General features: G+C 38.6%; 1 protein-coding gene across 1 annotated transcript in view; it reads right to left on the reverse strand.

Moving 5' to 3' along the window:
- The window catches only part of LOC103104521 (mucin-16-like), a 125,382-nt gene that overhangs the window by 41,016 nt on the left and 64,317 nt on the right, over positions 1-20,049 (reverse strand). The window contains exons 12-20 of the mRNA XM_056820593.1: positions 19,094-19,221; positions 18,907-18,974; positions 17,629-17,798; positions 16,868-16,906; positions 8,531-8,638; positions 6,742-6,869; positions 6,555-6,622; positions 5,277-5,446; positions 4,494-4,532 (exon numbers count right to left, since the gene is read on the reverse strand). Of these exons, the coding sequence (XP_056676571.1) occupies positions 4,494-4,532; positions 5,277-5,446; positions 6,555-6,622; positions 6,742-6,869; positions 8,531-8,638; positions 16,868-16,906; positions 17,629-17,798; positions 18,907-18,974; positions 19,094-19,221 (918 nt within the window). The remainder of the gene's footprint in view (positions 1-4,493; positions 4,533-5,276; positions 5,447-6,554; positions 6,623-6,741; positions 6,870-8,530; positions 8,639-16,867; positions 16,907-17,628; positions 17,799-18,906; positions 18,975-19,093; positions 19,222-20,049) is intronic.

Below are 20,049 nucleotides of genomic sequence, written 5' to 3' on the forward strand. Positions count from 1 at the left end.
GAGGTAGCCCCAGGTGAGCCTGTGCTTGTGGAGGCTGCACAAAAGGTAAAGGGAGGAATGAGGCTTGGCCACATTGAGTTCCTTTTACCAAGGAGTGTTTCACCAATAAGGTGGCTTGTTTCCCCCTGTGATGAGGGCCTGGCAGTCCAGGAAAGTGAGCTTGATTCAGTCTCCATATCCACGCTATAGAGATAATGATGTTTGACAGCAGAAGGATCCTGGTCACCACAGGACTGATCCTCACTATTGGAGCAATGCTGGCTGCCAGGGTAGCTGTGTTCTGATTTTCAGACTCCTGGCCTTGTGTCCCTGGTGCTCAAATAGTGACTTCAGAAAACATTTTGGAAACAATGGTACCTGAGCTGGTCTGTACTCCCATTGAGTTCTCAAGTCACTTAAATTATGCCTCCATTTTCTCAATTATAAAATGAGGATAATAATAGCATCTCCCTCCAGAGCCTGGTACATAGTTGATGCTTAATTTATCATTTCTTCTCTACTCCTAACTCTTGTGAATCTTAAAGACTACTCATACTGTACCTTAGAAGATTTTATTGAAACTGTTGCCTTATTGTAACAATGGAGATATTTGGTCTAACAAGAATCAGGAATGTATTGGGAACTTTTAAAATTACTCCACCCTACTCAGACAGTGCCTTAGGGGAAGATAATGTAAACTCCTGATTGAACAATGAAATTCCTTAACTCATACCTTATAGTGAAGCTAAAACTTAAGCTAAGATTATTTTTAGATCTAATACAAAAAGGTTTTAAGTACCTGTAACGGTTAAATTGGTACCTAAAAAGGTCAAGTACCTTACAAAGGACAATCTAAACAAAGATGTGTGAAGGACTCAGAAAATTTAATCTAACCAGAGAAGGTGAAAAACAAAGAAGGGGAAAACTAAGAATGGGCAATCCTGGGAAAAGACGTCTACTGTGATTCATAGACATGAAAATTTAGGGGAGGTGACAAAAGAGAAAATTTCTTTAAAAGGAAGGGATAAAAAGACAATTGAATTCAGTTAAAATTGAATTCAGTTTGGAGAATAATTTCTTTTTGGAGTGGAAGAACCCAGCCTGGAGATGGTCTTGTGGTGAGTAATAAAACTGACTTGCTCTCCCTTAGCCTCAGCCCTAGGCCTTTTTCTACTACTTGGCTCAGCCTAAGCCAATACAGTATTCATTCTCTCTCTCTCCCTCCTGAGAGAGAGAGAGAGAGAGAGAGAGAGAGAGAGAGAGAGAGAGAGAGAGAGGGAGGGAGAGAGAGAGAGAGAGAGAGGGAGGAGAGAGAGAGAGAGAGAGAGAGAGAGAGAGAGAGAGAGAGAGAGAGAGAGAGAGAGGGAGAGAGAGAGAGATCTCTATCTCTCGCTTTCTCCCCTTAATTCCTTCTCCCTTTATCAATTAAAAACTCAATAAATCCCAGCTGACTTGGGGGTTTTCACATTTGGGATTTTCCCATGGCGACCACTTATTTTAGATTTTAAGTCAAAACACTAAAAATTATCTTTATAACCTTCTCCCCCTACCCTTACCAGCAATGCTTCTCAAATCTGAAAATTCAGTAACCAGAAAAGGAGACCCAGGATAGATAACACATTAAGTCATAAGTTGAAAGGTAAATATATTTTTCATATAATGATGATAAAATGGAACACTTTCAAATGTGCAAAGTACTTTACAAATTTTTTCTCTTGTAAAAAATCAATCAACAGACACTTATTAAGAAGCTATGCTAAGCTAGGCATGGTTCTTGGTATTGAAAACTTGGAGACAAAAATAAAACATACCCTGCCTTCAAGAAGCTTACAATCTACCAAGAGAGTTTATACAATGAGTCCTCATGGACTTAGAAATTTGTCTTAGGAAAGGACAAGAGCACAGACTTCACCTGTTTACATTATAAAATCGTCTCTTTAGATTATTATATCAAATCCCTTACCTTCAGCCTAAGCCTGGATACTAAATATAAGTTCTTAAGCAGAAGACTGGAAAGTGCTAGGCAATTGGTATTAAATGATTTGTCCAGTGTCACACAGCTTGCAAATGTCTGAGCTCAGATTTCAATCTAAGATCATCGATTCTCCAGGTCTGGATCTCTTCCACTGAACCAGGCAGCTGACCCAGTCTCTTTAGCTTTTAAGCTCTCCACTAATGCTAACTCCCTCGAGACAGAGAACTGATGAATTCTGAGTACAGACTAAAGCAGATATTTTAATTTTCTTTATTTTGGTTGTTTTTTCTCCCCACAACATGGTTAATGTTGAAATGTTTTCCATGACTTCATATGGATAATGGCTATTATATCTTTTGACTTCTCAATGGGGGAGGGAGGTAAAGGTTTTTTTTTTTTTTAATGTTTGCCTAGGTTAATTCCTTCAATTTATTTTTCTTACCTTTATTTTTAAAGCTGTAATTTCTAATATAATATTTAAAAATAGTGATAAAGGGAGTCCTTGCTTCACCCCGAATTTTATTGGAAAGGCTTCTAAGTTATCCCCATTGCAGTTGACACTTGGCTAATGTTTTAAGATACTACTTGGCATTTTAAGGAATTATCATTCATTCCTATTGTTTCTCTTTTTTATTTAACAAGAATATGTGTTGAATCTTTTCAAGGTTTCTTTTTCATCATCTAATGAGATAATCATATATTTTATATTGATTTCATTATTGATCTAGTCAATTATGCTGATGGTTTTCCTTATATTAAACCAGGCTTGCATTCCTAGTATTAATCCCCCCTGGTCATGGTGAATGATCTTAGTGATATGTTACTGGAGTCTCTTTGTTAGTATTTTATTTAAGATTTTATATCAATATTCATTAAGGAAATGGATCTATAATTTTCTTTGATTTTCCCTTCCTGCATTGGGTATCAGGCACTAAATTTGTGTCATAAGAAGCATTTGGTAACACTCCTTCTTGGACAATTTTGCCAAAAACTTTATATACCATTGGGACTAATTGCCCTTCAAAGATCTGAGAGAATTCCCTTGTGAACCCATATGGCCTTGAGCAGTTCTCTTGGGGAATTCATTGACAACATGGTCAATTTATTTTTTCTGAAATAGGATCACATAAATATACTATTTCTTCCTTTGTTAATCTGGGAAATTTATATTTTTGTAAATATTTAGACATTTCCACTAGATTATCAGTTTTTTTCTTATATAATTGGGTAAATCATCTGCTAATGATGCTTTAATTTCGTCTTCATTGAGGATGGAAGTCATCCTTTATACTTTTGATACTGGTAATCTGATTTTCTTCTTACTTTTTCAATCAAACTAACCAATGCTCGATGATATATAGAACAGATAGATTTTTTTTTCATGAAACCAACTCTTTGTTCATTAGTTTAGTAGCACTCACACTTTCAATTTTGTCTCTTTTAGTTAGGATTTCCTATTTTGACTTTAGTTAGAGATTTCTGATTAGTTGTTCTTCTATTTTTTTTTGGTTCAATGCACAATTTTAGATCTGCCTTTTCTCTATCTTGTTAATGTAAGGCATTCACATTTAACACTCAACCCCGTTCTCCAGGGTCATTGGATGTTATTCTTCCTCCTACAGTATATAATTCTGCTAATATGGCCCTCTCCCTTTCCCTGGTATGGGAAACTTCCTCTCCCATGGCTATGTCTTTGCACTCTTTGCACTAGCTATCTTCTCTACCAGGAATGCCCTCCTTCCTCTCCTCCAACTCAGAGGACCTAGCCCCCACCCCAACCCCCTCTTTTGTCAACATTCAGCACTAGCACCTCCTTTCATGATTCCCTATACTCTTCCTCCCTAACTACCTTGTTAATTCTAATTTATTCTTAGTTTTTATTCAACATGTATTCATCTCTGTAGTTATTGACACCATTGATAAAATACCAGGACATTGTGAGGAGAAATCATTTCATTCTTTGTCATATATGACACCTGGGACTGGGTCTCTCCTGCCCTCTCCATTTCCTACTTCATGTCCTTGGATGAGAAATTAGGTGAAAAAACAGAAGAGAAGTTAGGCATTAGGCATTTCCTAACTGTACTGCCAGAGGTAAATGATGACTGAGTAAGAGACATGATTGGAAAGAGTGTAGTTAATGAAGGAGCAGAGGATAAAAACATTATTAATGAAAACCAGTGGCCAACATTCATGAATGAAGGATATGGGTGAGAAGCCCAAGACACTGGAATGCTGGGAGATACCCTCTATATACCAGGCTATAAAGGAGATAGACAGCCTGATTTTTAAATTCCATGGGCTGAATTTTTTTTTCCACTGAAGAATTTAGATATGTTTTAATTGCAAATAAAAACATAGGCCAATGAGGAAATAATGTCTCAACATTAGCCATATTTAATAAGATATCAAATTCTGAAATCCTAAAACTAATTTTTATTCCTGTGCCCTGCACTGCTCCCATCGAAAAGGGTGAAAAATATCTTTCCTGATATTGTCCCCCCAAAAAACCCAGAAAATAAAGAAATTGAAAACTCACTCTTTGTGGATATGATGCCTGGTTGCTTATGGTGATACCCTGTAGTGGGGAATGGTAATAAAAAAGAACAAAGAAATTCAGAGGGAACAAGTGTTGGAGAGAAGGTAAGGGCAGGGAAGAAAAATGCAAGGAACAGTAGTTGAAAGAAGGGAAGAAGAAAGAAGAACAGGATAGAAAAAAGATAATACGTCAGAAAAGTTATAAAGATAAGAGTGTGGGAAAGATAGAGAATAGAGAAAACAAAAAAGAAAGAGAATATAGAGGGAAAGAACAAAGAAGAAATATAGAAAGTGATAGGTGAGGAGAGACACAGAGTGGGACAGGGGAGAGAGAGAGAGAGAGACAGAGACAGAGACAGAGACAGAGACAGAGAGACACAGAGAGACACAGAGACAGAAACAGAGACAGAGAGAGAACACATAAACCTTTGAGTACGGTATCTCTCTGTGGGAAAAAGGTTAATGGTGGAATGGAGAGGAGATGTTTGGGGGACCATAGGGATGGGGAAATGGTGCTTCAACATTCAAGAGGAAGGCATTTATGGCATACTTCTTGGTTCAAGGAGCATAAGAACAAACCAGCCTCTTCTGATCTTTAGAAGTCAGCTCCCTAGGTCTTCCTAGTTTGGCACCACTTTGTGGGCCAGTGCCCAGGAGTGACATAGTGAAACCAAGTAAAATAGGAGGCTCAAAAGGAGAGAAGAATTTGGGGCAGATGGGTTGTATTCTGGAACAGGCACCACCCAGAGAAAGAGAAGTACATTTCCCAAATCAAGATATTTACCATCCACAAAGAGGCTGTCCCTCTCTATAAGCACATGTTTTAGCCTTCTTCTTTGAATCTGTTCAGTTAGCTCCCAGTAAACCTTCTCTTTGTTCAGGACAGGGTTGGAGGAATCTTCCTGAAAAGTACACAGGACATCCACTCCTGTTGCTGTCCCATTCTTCAGAGACCTGGAAATTGATGTTTCAGACAGGAGGTGTCAAACATACAAGAGGTGTCAAACATAGCCCTTCCTGAGGGTCATATGAACCAGATTAAAGTGTCAGTCCTGATTAAAGTGTAATTCCAATCTGATTTTAATGTGTTAGTTTACTAATTTAAAAGGTAATATATAAATATGTATGGTTTTCAGAGTCAAAATGCAGGCCTTAGGGACCCTGATGTATAATTTAATGGCCTCCTTTTGAGGTTGACACCATTGGTTTCGTTTCTGAAATTTAGTTATTCAGAGGACACTCTAGAGAGAAGTCAACAACTTTGAACAAATGTTTAAAGAGGATTGTAAATTTAGAGTTGACAAGGACATTAGAAACCCCAAATTCAGCCCCTTTCTTTTATAGAGGAATGAAATCGAGGCTAAGGCAGGTTATGTGATTTGCACAAGGTCACAAAGTGGTATGTGTCTAAGAGAGAATTTGAACTGTGTTCTTCCTGAATCCATGCTTAGCACTTTATTCACCAAACTGGAGTTGGCAGTGCTCTGTCTATTTACTTATTTTTATGTTTACAAGTATGTATGGGGTCTGATTATCTTCAGTAGTTTCCTTAGAGTAGTAGAAAGAACTTGGACTTAAAGTCAAAGGGCCTGTGTTCAAATTTGGAATTGGACAATTATCTTTGACATTATAAAAGTTATTGAACTATCCTTGGTTCTTCATTTTTCATCTGTAAATGAAGGGAATGGTCTAGATGACCTCTACTGCCCCTTCCAACTTTTAAAATATAATCCTCCGATTCTAGAGAAAATCAATGCTGATATGTGTTTGAATCAATCAATTTCTACCCACTCACTTGGTGCCTGCCATGTTATTCCTTCTCACATGGAGTTTTAAATTTGGAAGACTTATGTGGAAAGAAGTTTTTCTTCACCACATAAAGGATAGGAGGATGCCTGGAATGTTTCTAATGGCTTGCTGGTTGGGGAATTTTATCCATTACATCGTGGGAAAGAAGGAATTGCTATTGGGAAGGAGAAGCAGCAGCAGCCTGGACAAAATCTAAGTCAAATGGGAAAGCGTGGTCTTTGCTATTTGAGTGGACATCTTGCAGGATTCTCACCTCAGCAAGTTCACACTGCATGCAGAATAGTGAGAGCCAAGGTTGCTCATTCCAAATAAGAACTTCAGCTGAAAACAAAAGGGGAGAAAGGAACTTCTGAGAACCTGACTAGACCAAGCCTGGATAATCAGGGCTAAGGAAGGCAGCATGGGGGAGAGAAGGTAGGGGAAGGGGAATGGAGTCTCACCAGAACTTGCAGGACATTCTCAGCAGCCTTAAATGTGTTGGAGCCCCTTTCACCCATGTCTGGTGTATAAAACATGTTGGTGATGGTAAAGTTGAGGGTGAATGTCTTGGAGTAGGAGCTCCCTGCTGCTGTACAGAAGGAAAGATATCACATTGTCTGAGCCTTACAAATGTTATTCAAATGAGAGGAAATGCTTTGTAAACCTTCAAGTTCTATCTAAATGTCAGTTATGATGACCATTATCATGATCATGACTCCAGGGGGCACTGTTCTAGTCCTTCCTCAGTTGGAAACTCAGCAGAATGAACCCACTAATGAAAACCTGAACACATCTCTAGCCATACACACCATTTCTGGAAGTATTAAAATTGTGCCTTTGTAGTCAGAATACCTGGGTTGAAATCATGGCCCTGCCACGTCCTATGTTTTTGCCTTAGTTTTCTCACAAGTAAAATTAGGAGGTTGAATCCAGTTTCAAAGTTAAGAACTGATTACATGACAAAAATTGCTGGGAATAATGCAAATTAGTCTGGCAGAAATTAGGGATGGCCCAATGTCTTGTATGACATGACAAAGTAAACTCCAAATGGGTACATGAGTTAGATACAAAAGGTGATATAAAACAAATGAGAGTGATGAGGAAAATTGTATCTTTCATGGTAATGGACAAGGGGACAGCTTATGATCACATGAGGGAAAGATAGGAGAGCAAGATAAAAATGGACACTGTTGTTAACTTATGACAAAATAGTTTTTCCCCAAAAACAAAACCAATGTAGGCAAAATGAGGAGGGATTTGGGTAATTGGAGGGAAAAATCTTTGCTTCAAATTCTTTTGATGAGAGACTCATTTCCAATATCCAATGAATCAGATTTATGAGAGTAACTTAGGTAAAGGACATAGCCAAAGTTGGTGGAGAAGATAGAGATTCCTCATCTAATCTCTACCAAATTCCTCTCCAAAACCCAACATAATGCCTTCAAAATGAATTCTGGAGAAGTATAACACAGAGAAAAGACAAAGAAGTCATTTTCTAGCAGAAACCCACTTTGAAGATCAGCAGGACAGATGATGTGTACAGGGGTCGAGGTGGAAGTAGACAACAATGCACCAGGGCATGTCCCATTAAGCTAGCAGCCTTCTCCATCATTAAGTGTTCATTTTCTGCCCAGTGTAATCCTAAATACTGAGGATACGGATAAAATTTTAAAAAACATTCACTGCCCTTGGAGAGGTCACAGAAGGCACCCGCTGAAGTGGAAAGAGCCTTAGCCATTTAATGTGAAGCACTGGGGCTGAACTCTCTTTTTGCCCTTGAAGTAGAGCATAACAGATTAGAAAAGACAATGACTCTGGAATCAGAGGTCCTGGGTTCAAATATAACTTCTGATGCTTTCTACATTTGTGGCCTAGGACATCTTATTTAACTTCTCTGGTCAGGTACCCCATTCAGGGTTTTAGGTTCTGGGCATAGAAAAGCCTGTCCTTCAGTAGCTGACTTTTAGCATAGTAAATTATATGTATACACACAAACTAACGCAAGAAATGGACAAAATCCTCCATGAGCTCTTCATCCAAAGGCTGGTATCATGGCATACATCTGGGCAGACAGTAATGGAATAGAGGAAGTTGCCAGGTCTTACAACCTAATCACAAACTCCCCCATCAGTGAGTGTCCTGTACTCAGAATATGAAGATGAGTCCATATCATATCTCCAAGCTGTAAAACAAGGGCCCAGAGCAAGGATGAATACCAGTATAATAGAAAGAAAAGAAATAATTTCTTACCAATGGCACCTACTGTGGATTCATAGAGGCTGCTAGTCACTGATGTCATGTCTCCTGGTGCTCCATGGTCTGGGATATGGGTGACAGGTCCTACAGCAATCTCACTCTCTAGAGGAATAAATGAGAACATATATCTCATCTCAGCCTCAGCAGTAGGGGTAGAAAAAACAATATTGTTGTCCCCTTATATTCTGAAGGAAACTCCAAAATATGTACCTTCTTTACTTCATCCTTCATCTAAAGAGAATCTCTCTAGTATTCCCATTCTCTCATTTTTTTTCGAACTCCAAATCTAATGACAGCTTTTTTACTTCCCCATCTGGAAAAAACCTTTCTTTTATCCACCTGTCCCTGAGAGGTATAATCTCCTGTCTCTCTTCCCTTTTATGACTGAAATCCATGAGGAAGCTCTATATAAAAAGTGCTTCCACTTCCCTTCTTCCTATTCTCTTCTTAACTACAGTCTGGTTTTCAACCTCATCACTCAAGTGAAATTGCTCTCTCCAATGTTGTTAACAATCTCTTAATTGCAAAAATCTCTTAATGGCCCTTTCTTCATCCTCATTCTTCGTAATCTCTCTGCAGCTTTTGATACCATTATTTTATTCTCTTTCACTTTTATAACAAAAAACTCTCCTGGTTCTCTAACTTGTATGACCACTGTCTTTGGTCTCATTTGCTGGATTCTTATCTAGGTCATAAATGCTTAATGTAGGTGCCCAACAAGGCTTTGAGCTGGGCCCCTCTCTTCTTTTTCTATAAGATTTCCCTCAGCATTCTCAACCTCACAAGATTTAACCATCATCTCTATATCGATGATTCTCAAATCTGGTCATCCATCCCTTAACCTCTGCTGTGTCCTCCAGTCTTACAACTGCCAATGAACAACTGCGTGTTGGAAATTTTGAACTGGGTGTCTTGTAGATATCTGAGCCTCAACATGTCCAAAAATTAATTCATTGCCTTCCCCTCAAAACCTTCAACTCTTTCTAAGTTCCCTTTGGCTAACCAGGGTATCACTGTCCTCCCAAGTCACCCAGGCTCACAAGTCACGTCATCATTCTTTAAAAAAAAAAAAAGCCTCATTTCATTCTCTAGTAGAAACTCTAAGACAGAAAGGCAAAGGTTAGGCAACCAGGTCATTCTTGACTGCTCACCCATCATATCCAATGTGTTCACAAGATCTATAAATTTTGCTTTCATCACATCTCTCCCATATTCTCTGTCTCTCATATAACCCTGTAACTCCTCTGGTATAGGCCTTCCTCACCTCATATCTTAACTATTGCAGTAGTTTTCTATTTGGTCTCCCTGTCCTAAGTCCCATCCAACCCCAGTCCATCTTCCATTCAACTGCAAAATTGCTTTTCCTAAAACCTAGGTCTGACCATGTCATTGTCCTAGTCAATAAAATTCAGTAACTACTTATTGCTTTAAGGATAAAATACAAAACCCCATTTAGCAATCAAAGCCTTCCATGATCTTCTCCTCCTTTTTTCCTATTCTTCTTATACATTATTCCTTCTCCCCCTGAGACATTTGCCTTCTTGCTCTTCCTTGCACTCACTTTGCTATCTCAATTCAACTTTGGCTATACCAAATAGAAAATATTCCTACTAGGTTGCACCCAGTTACATTATATTGATACTGCAACTTCAAGTGGGAGTGGGATTTGGGGAAGGCTCAAGAATGTCTTTTCAAGACATTAGCTCTCTATGGGGAGCAGCCACTCTCAAGTAAAGCTCTGCTCTATAAACACAACTGCTGCAATTTTTATAAATACATCCAAATGTCTTGTTGTAATATTTGATCTTTGGAAGAAAAATCTGGAATACTTTCCTCATTTCCCTAACTTTCTTAAAGTTCCTGATAAGAGCTCCTCTGCTTCTTAGGTGATCCTTCTAAATTCTAATGCCAGCTTCTCTTGATTAGTTTGGATTTATTTTGTTTTTAGATTGTGTGTAAATTGTTGTTCCTGGCATATTGTCTCCCCAATTAGACTATAAGCTTCTTAAGATTAATGGTGTAAACCTTAAAATTTCTTGGACTTATAAATGTTGGAAATTTCACCATTGGGAAATTTCATACTTGGAAAATTTCTTAGTGATAGTCTATTGGAATGTGAACCCCATTGGCATGGGAGGTTCCTCCTCCTCCCTTCTTAAGATTACTTTAGGACAGAAACCTTTTGCTGAACAATGGAAAGGGCTTTGACCTATGCTTAAGCATAGAACAGGAATTTCTTTGAGTCATGATTGATTTTAGAATTGATACAATGGAGATACTTGGAATCAATCTCCACCCTACTCAGTCCTAACAGGATTTAGGAAGGGCTGCAGCAAAAGATCAAGATTTAATTATTTGAAAATATGACCTCCAACAGACATGTGCAAAGCCACAGACCTCTGGGCAGTCCTGGGTTAAGCTAGAGCCACCATTGGCACAGGGAAATTGATGGACAGTGATTGGTAGATGTGAGAACTGAGGGGAGGGAACTTGGATGGTTTCCTTAAAGATAGAGGGGTCTGAGGACTGGAGGGTGGTTGGAGAGTTTTGGCTCTGAGTGGTTGGAGAGGTGCTCTGAGAAGCTTGCTCTGAAGGAAGCTGCAGGTGGAGGCCCCGGAGCCTGTTTCTCCATTTTGGTCATGTGAGTAATAGGGACTGATCTCCTTTCTTTGCCCCAGCTATCTAAGGGCTTGGGCCTTTGGGCCCAGCCTAAACAGAAGGGGTATTTAAGCCCTCTTCCCTTCTCTACCCTTTCTCTCTCTCTCTCTCTCTCTCTCTCTCTCTCTCTCTCTCTCTCTCTCTCTCTCTCTCTCTCTCTCTCTCATACTTTTCTTCCTCCTGTTTGTAATTAAAAACTCCATAAAAGGCTGATGGCTGACTTGAGTTTTCATTTAGGAATTACATAGCTGAATTCCTTGGAGACCTTAAATTAATATATATCAGTCTTTTAAAGTGATTTCCTTGTCACAACGGTGCCTTCCTTCCTATACCCTGTGCTCTGCGGAGTGTGTGGAATCAGAGCAGACACAATGAATGGTTATCAACTCACTGACTGACTGATATTGCCTAAGGAAATGTTCCCTATCTACAGGCTCCATATATGTTAGACTCAATACTAATCACCACAGAAGGGTCCTTGTAGCTCAGGGACCAGCTGAGTGTGCTACTATAGAGAGATGAAGGATCCTGAAAGGCATTCACTCACCCAACAGACCCAACACGGTCTTAAGTGTACCAAAAAAAGAAGTTCTAATAGGGAAATGGGAGGAAAAGTGATTTCCCTTGAGATGTTAAGTTCTCCTCCGTGGACACATCTGACCTCCATTCTGATTCAAACATGCTTCCTTAGTAACAGGATAGAGCTAATAGGTACATGAGCAAAAAGTGAAGTTGTCCCCACCCTAGCACTGATGCCTTCTGTAGCTGTGGGAGCTGGGCTCAGAGAAACTGATGTCCAACTTTCCTTTGTGCTAGCTGAAGTCAGAATGATAGTGAGACTTGATGTTTTCCTGAATTCCTCTCAGACAACAGTCAGACTGGCTAACCTGGAGTTCTCCAATGAGGACGTAGCCCCAGGTGAGCCTGTGCTTGTGGAGGCTGCACAGAAGGTAAAGGCAGAAATGAGGCTTGGTCACATCGAGTTCCTTTTACCAAGGAGTCTTTCACCAATAGCAGTGGCTTGTTTCTGAGAGTCTGGCAGTCCAGGAAGGTGAACATGATTCAATATCCATATCCATGCTATAGAGGCAGTGATGTTTGACAGCAGAATGATCCTGGTCACCACAGGACTGATCCTCACTATTGGAGCAATGCTGGCTGCCAGGGTAGCTGTGTTCTGATTTTCAGACTCCTGGCCATCTGTCCCTGGTGCTCAAATAGTGACTTCAGAAAACATTTTGGAAACAATGGTACCTGAGCTGGTCTGTACTCCCATTGAGTTCTCAAGTCACTTAAATTATGCCTCCATTTTCTCCATTATAAAATGAGGATAATAATAGCACCTCCCTCCAGAGCCTGGTACCTAGTAGATGCTTAAATTTACCCTTTCTTCTCCTCTCCTCCTAACTCTTGTGAATCTTAAAGACTACTCATACTGTACCTTAGAAGATTTTATTGAAACTGTTGCCTTATTGTAACAATGGAGATATTTGGTCTAACAAGAATCAGGAATGTATTGGGAACTTTTAAAATTACTCCACCCTACTCAGACAGTGCCTTAGAGGAAGATAAAGCTGTAAACTCCTGATTGAACAATGAAAGTCCCTAACTCATTCCTTACAGAGAAGCTAAAACTTAAGCTAAGTTTACTTTTAGAAATAATACAAAAAGGTGTTAAGTACCTGTAACGGTTAAATTTGTACCTAAAAAGATCAAGTAACCTACAAAAGGCAAGCTAAACAAAGAGGTGTGAAGGACTCAGAACATTTAATCTAACCAGAGAAGGTGAAAACCAAAGAAGGGGAAAACTAAGAATGGGCAATCCTGGGAAAAAGTGTCTACTGTGATTAAAAATTTAGGGGAGGTGACATAAGAGAAAATTTCTTGAAAAGGAAGGGATAAAAATCAATTTAATTCAGTTTCGAGAGTAATTTCAGTTTGGAGTGGAAGAACCCAGCTTGGAGATGGTCTTGTTGTGAGTGATAAAGACTGACTTGCTCTCCCTTAGGCTCAGGCCTAGGCCTTTGTCTACTACTTGGATCAGCCTGAGCTAGGACAGTATTAAATAATTCTCTCTCTCTCCCTCTCTCCCCTTAATTCCTTCTTTCTTCATTAATTAAAATCTTCATGAATCCCAGCTGACTTGAGTATTTTCATATTTGAGAATTTCCCATGGCGACCACTTATTTTGGATTTTAAGTCAAAACACTAAAAATTATCCTTACACCCTTCTTACTCCCCCTTGTACCACCATTGTGCTTCTCAAATCCCAAAATTCAGTAACCAGAAAAGGGGACACAGGATAGATACCACAACAAGTCATAAGTTGAAAGGTAAGCATATTTTTCATATAATGATGATAAAATGTAACACTTTCAGATTTGTGAAATACCTTACAAATTTTATCTCTTGTAAAAAATCCATCAAAAAACACTTATTATCACCTATGCTAAGCCAGTCATGGTTCTTGGTATTGAAAACTTGGAGACAATAATAAAACATACCCTGCCGTCAAGAAGCTTACAATCTACCAGGTGACTTTATGCATTGAGTCCTCATTGACTTAGAAATCTGTCCTAGGTAACCTCCAGGAAGTGATGCAGATGGAGAGGAGCAGAACCAGGAAAACATTGTAAACAGAGACTGATACACTGTGGTACAATTGAACGTAATGGACTTCTCCATTAGTGGCAATACAATGTCCCTGAACAATCTGCAGGGTTCTAGGAGAAAAACACTATCCACAAGCAGAGGACAAATTGTGGGAGTAAAAACATGGAGGAAAAGCAACTGCTTGACCACAGGGTGTTGAGGGGACATGTCTGAGGAGAGACTCTAAATGAACACTCTAATGCAATTACCAACAACATGGAAATGGGTTCAAATCAAGAACACATGTGATACCCAGTGGAATCGCCCATCAGATATGGGAGAGGTGGGGAGGGTGGAGAAAAGAAAATGATCTTTGTCTCCAATGAATAATGTTTGGAAATGATCAAATAAAATATAGTTTAAAAAAAAAAGAAATTTGTCCTAGGAAAGGAAAAGAACACAGACTTCACCTGTTTACATTATAAAATCCTCTCTATAGATTTTTTACGTCAAATCCCTTACCTTCAGCCTGAATATGGATACTAAATATTAGTTCTTAAGCAGAAGACTGGAAAGTGCTAGGCAATTGGGATTAAATGATTTTCCCAGTGTCACACAGCTTGCAAATGTCTGAGCTCAGATTTCACTCTAAGATCATCGATTCTCCAGGTCTGGATCTCTTCCACTGAACCAGCCAGCTGCCCCAGTCTCTTTAGCTTTTGAGCTCTCCACTAATGCTATCTCCCTCGAGACAGAGAACTGATGAATTCTGAGTACAGACTAAAGCAGATATTTTAATTTTCTTTATTTTGGTTGTTTTTTCTCCCCACAACATGGTTAATGTTGAAATGTTTTGCATGACTTCATATGGATAATGGCTATTATATCTTTTGACTTCTCAATGGGGGAGGGAGGTAAAGGTTTTTTTGTTTAATGTTTGCCTAGGTTAATTCCTTCAATTTATTTCTTACCTTTATTTTTAAAGCTGTAATTTCTAATATGATATTAAACAATAGTGATAAAGGGCGTCCTTCATTCACCCCTAATTTTATTGTAGAAGGCTTCTAAGTTATCCCCATGGCAGCTGACATTTGGCTAATGTTTTAAGATACAACTTGGCATTTTAAGGAATTATCCATTCATTCTTATTGTTTCTCTTTTTTATTTAACAAGAATATGTGTTGAATCTTTTCAAGGTTTCTTTTTCATCATCTAATGAGATAATCATATATTTTGTATTGATTTCATTATTGATCTAGTCAATTATGCTGATGGTTTTCCTTATATTAAACCAGGCTTGCATTCCTAGTATTAATCCCACCTGGTCATGGTGAATGATCTTAGTGATATGTTACTGGAGTCTCTTTGTTAGTATTTTATTTAAGATTTTTATATCAATATTCATTAAGGAAATGGATCTATAATTTTCTTTGATTTTCTCTTCCTGGATTAGGTATCAGGCACTAAATTTGTGTCATAAGAAGCATTTGGTAACACTCCTTCTTGGACAATTTTGCCAAAAACTTTATATACCATTGGGACTAATTGCCCTTCAAAGTTCTGAAAGAATTCCCTTGTGAACCCATATGACCTTGAATGGTTCTCTTGGGGAATTCTTTGACAACATGGTCAATTTATTTTTTCTGAAATGGGATCACATAAATATACTATTTCCTCCTTTGTTAATCTGGGAAAATTATATTTTTGTAAATATTTAGCCATTTCCACTAGATTATTACTTTTATTCTTATATAATTGGATAAATGATCTGCTAAAGATGCTTTAATTTCATCTTCATTGAGGATAGAAGTCATCCTTTATACTTTTGATACTGGTCATCTGATTTTCTTCTTACTTTTTCAATCAAATTAATCAAGGCTCTATGCTATATGGAACAGGTGGATTTTTTTTTCATGAAACCAACTTTTTGTTCATTAGTTTAGCAGCAATCTCACTTTCAATTTTATCTCTTTTGACTTTTAGTTAGGATTTCCTATTTTGACTTTAGTTAGAGATTTCTGATTAGTTCTTTTTCTAGTTTTTTTAGTTCAATGCATAAATTTAGATCTGCCTTTTCTCTATCTTATTAATGTAAAGCATTTACATTTAACACTGCAGTCTCAAACCCCTTCTCCAGGGTCATTGGATGTTATTCTTCCTCCTACAGTATATAATTCTGCTAATATGGCCCTCTCCCTTTCCCTGGTATGGGAAACTTCCTCTCCCATAGCTATGTCTTTGCACTAGCTGTCTTCTCAACCAGAAATGCCATCCTTCCTCACCTCCAACTCAGAGGACCTAACCCCCACCCCAACCCCCTCTTTTGTCAACATTCAGCACTAGCACCTCCTTTCATGATTCCCTATACTCTTCCTCCCTAACTACCTTGTTAATTCTAATTTATTCTTAGTTTTTATTCAACATGTATTCATCTCTGTAGTTATTGACACCATTGATAAAATACCAGGACATTGTGAGGAGAAATCATTTCATTCTTTGTCATATATGACACCTGGGACTGGGTCTCTCCTGCCCTCTCCATTTCCTACTTCATGTCCTTGGATGAGAAATTAGGTGAAAAAACAGAAGAGAAGTTAGGCATTAGGCATTTCCTAACTGTACTGCCAGAGGTAAATGATGACTGAGTAAGAGACATGATTGGAAAGAGTGTAGTTATTGAAGGAGCAGAGAATAAAAACATTATTAATGAAAACCAGTGGCCAACATTCATGAATGAAGGATATGGGTGAGAAGCCCAAGACACTGGAATGCTGGGAGATACCTTCTATATACCAGGCTACAAAGACAAGAAGGAGATAGACAGCCTGATTTCTAAATTCCATGGGCTGATTTTTTTTCCACTGAAGAATTTAGATATGTTTTAATTGCAATTAAAAACATTAAGCCAATGAGGAAATAATGTCTCAACATCGGCCATATTTAATAAGATATCAAATTCGGAAATCCTAAAACTATTTTTTTATTCCTGTGCCCTACACTGCTCCCATCGAAAAGGGTGAAAAATATCTTTCCTGATATTGTCCCCAAAAAAAACAGAAAATAAAGAAATTGAAAACTCACTCTTTGTGGATATGATGCCTGGTTGCTTATGATGATACCCTGTGGTGGCAAGGGGAAAAAAGAAGAACAAAGAAATTCAGAGGGAACAAGAGTTGGAGAGAAGGTAAGGGCAGGGAAGAAAAAGACAAGGAAAAGTAGGTGAAAGGAGGGAAGAGGAAAGGAGAAGAAGATAGAAAAAAAAGAGAATAGGTCAGAAAAGTTATAAAGATAAGAGTTTGGGAAAAATAGAGAATAGAGAAAACAAAAAAAGAAAGAGAAAATAGAGGGAGAGAACAAAGAAGAAATATAGAAAGTGATAGGTGAGGAGAGAAACAGTGTAGGACGGGGAGAGAGAGAAAAAGATAGACACAGAGAGAGAGAGAGACAGAGACAGAGAGACAGAGACAGAGAGAGAACACATAAATCTTTGAGTACGGTATCTCTCTGTGGGAAACAGGTTAATGATGGAATGGAGAGGAGATATTTGGGGGACCATAGGGATGGGGAAATGGTGCTTCAACTTTCAAGAAGAAGGGATTTATGGCATACTTCTTGGTTCAAGGAGCATAAGAACAAACCAGCCTCTTCTGATCTTTAGAAGTCAGCTCCCTATGTCTTCCTAGTTTGGCACCACTTTGTGGGCCAGTGCCCAGGAGTGACATAGTGAAACCAAGTAAACAAAGGAGGCTCAAAAGGAGAGAATTTGGGGCAGATTAGCTTGTTTTCTGGAACAGGCACCACCCAGAGAAAGAGAAGTACATTTCCCAAATCAAGATATTTACCATCCACAAAGAGGCTGTCCCTCTCTATAAGCACATGTTTTAGCCTTCTTCTTTGAATCTGTTCAGTTAGCTCCCAGTAAACCTTCTCTTTGTTCAGGACAGGGTTGGAGGAATCTTCCTGAAAAGTACACAGGACATCCACTCCTGTTGCTGTCCCATTCTTCAGAGACCTGGAAATTGATGTTTCAGACAAGAGGTGTCAAACATACAAGAGGTGTCAAACATAGCCCTTCCTGAGGGTCATATGAACCAGATTAAAGTGTCAGTCCTGATTAAAGTGTAATTCCAATCTGATTTTAATGTGTTAGTTTACTAATTTAAAAGGTAATATATAAATATGTATGGTTTTCAGAGTCAAAATGCAGGCCTTAGGGACCCTGATGTATAATTTAATGGCCTCCTTTTGAGGTTGACACCATTGGTTTCGTTTCTGAAATTTAGTTATTCAGAGGACACTCTAGAGAGAAGTCAACAACTTTGAACAAATGTTTAAAGAGGATTGTAAATTTAGAGTTGACAAGGACATTAGAAACCCCAAATTCAGCCCCTTTCTTTTTTAGAGGAATGAAATCGAGGCTAAGGCAGGTTATGTGATTTGCACAAGGTCACAAAGTGGTATGTGTCTAAGAGAGAATTTGAACTGTGTTCTTCCTGAATCCATGCTTAGCACTTTATTCACCAAACTGGAGTTGGCAGTGCTCTGTCTATTTACTTATTTTTATGTTTACAAGTATGTATGGGGTCTGATTATCTTCAGTAGTTTCCTTAGAGTAGTAGAAAGAACTTGGACTTAAAGTCAAAGGGCCTGTGTTCAAATTTGGAATTGGACAATTATCTTTGACATTATAAAAGTTATTGAACTATCCTTGGTTCTTCATTTTTCATCTGTAAATGAAGGGAATGGTCTAGATGACCTCTACTGCCCCTTCCAACTTTTAAAATATAATCCTCCGATTCTAGAGAAAATCAATGCTGATATGTGTTTGAATCAATCAATTTCTACCCACTCACTTGGTGCCTGCCATGTTATTCCTTCTCACATGGAGTTTTAAATTTGGAAGACTTATGTGGAAAGAAGTTTTTCTTCACCACATAAAGGATAGGAGGATGCCTGGAATGTTTCTAATGGCTTGCTGGTTGGGGAATTTTATCCATTACATCGTGGGAAAGAAGGAATTGCTATTGGGAAGGAGAAGCAGCAGCAGCCTGGACAAAATCTAAGTCAAATGGGAAAGCGTGGTCTTTGCTATTTGAGTGGACATCTTGCAGGATTCTCACCTCAGCAAGTTCACACTGCATGCAGAATAGTGAGAGCCAAGGTTGCTCATTCCAAATAAGAACTTCAGCTGAAAACAAAAGGGGAGAAAGGAACTTCTGAGAACCTGACTAGACCAAGCCTGGATAATCAGGGCTAAGGAAGGCAGCATGGGGGAGAGAAGGTAGGGGAAGGGGAATGGAGTCTCACCAGAACTTGCAGGACATTCTCAGCAGCCTTAAATGTGTTGGAGCCCCTTTCACCCATGTCTGGTGTATAAAACATGTTGGTGATGGTAAAGTTGAGGGTGAATGTCTTGGAGTAGGAGCTCCCTGCTGCTGTACAGAAGGAAAGATATCACATTGTCTGAGCCTTACAAATGTTATTCAAATGAGAGGAAATGCTTTGTAAACCTTCAAGTTCTATCTAAATGTCAGTTATGATGACCATTATCATGATCATGACTCCAGGGGGCACTGTTCTAGTCCTTCCTCAGTTGGAAACTCAGCAGAATGAACCCACTAATAAAAACCTGAACACATCTCTAGCCATACACACCATTTCTGGAAGTATTAAAATTGTGCCTTTGTAGTCAGAATACCTGGGTTGAAATCATGGCCCAGGAACGTCCTATGTTTTTGCCTTAGTTTTCTCACAAGTAAAATTAGGAGGTTGAATCCAGTTTCAAAGTTAAGAACTGATTACATGACAAAAATTGCTGGGAATAATGCAAATTAGTCTGGCAGAAATTAGGGATGGCCCAATGTCTTGTATGACATGACAAAGTAAACTCCAAATGGGTACATGAGTTAGATACAAAAGGTGATATAAAACAAACGAGAGTGATGAGGAAAATTGTATCTTTCATGGTAATGGACAAGGGGACAGTTTATGATCACATGAGGGAAAGATAGGAGAACAAGATAAAAATGGACACTGTTGTTAACTTATGACAAAATAGTTTTTCCCCAAAAACAAAACCAATGTAGGCAAAATGAGGAGGGATTTGGGTAATTGGAGGGAAAAATCTTTGCTTCAAATTCTTTTGATGAGAGACTCATTTCCAATATCCAATGAATCAGATTTATGAGAGTAACTTAGGTAAAGGACATAGCCAAAGTTGGTGGAGAAGATAGAGATTCCTCATCTAATCTCTACCAAATTCC

This window comes from Monodelphis domestica, chromosome 3 (genome assembly GCF_027887165.1).
Source record: "Monodelphis domestica isolate mMonDom1 chromosome 3, mMonDom1.pri, whole genome shotgun sequence".
Taxonomy (NCBI): Eukaryota; Metazoa; Chordata; class Mammalia; order Didelphimorphia; family Didelphidae; genus Monodelphis; species Monodelphis domestica.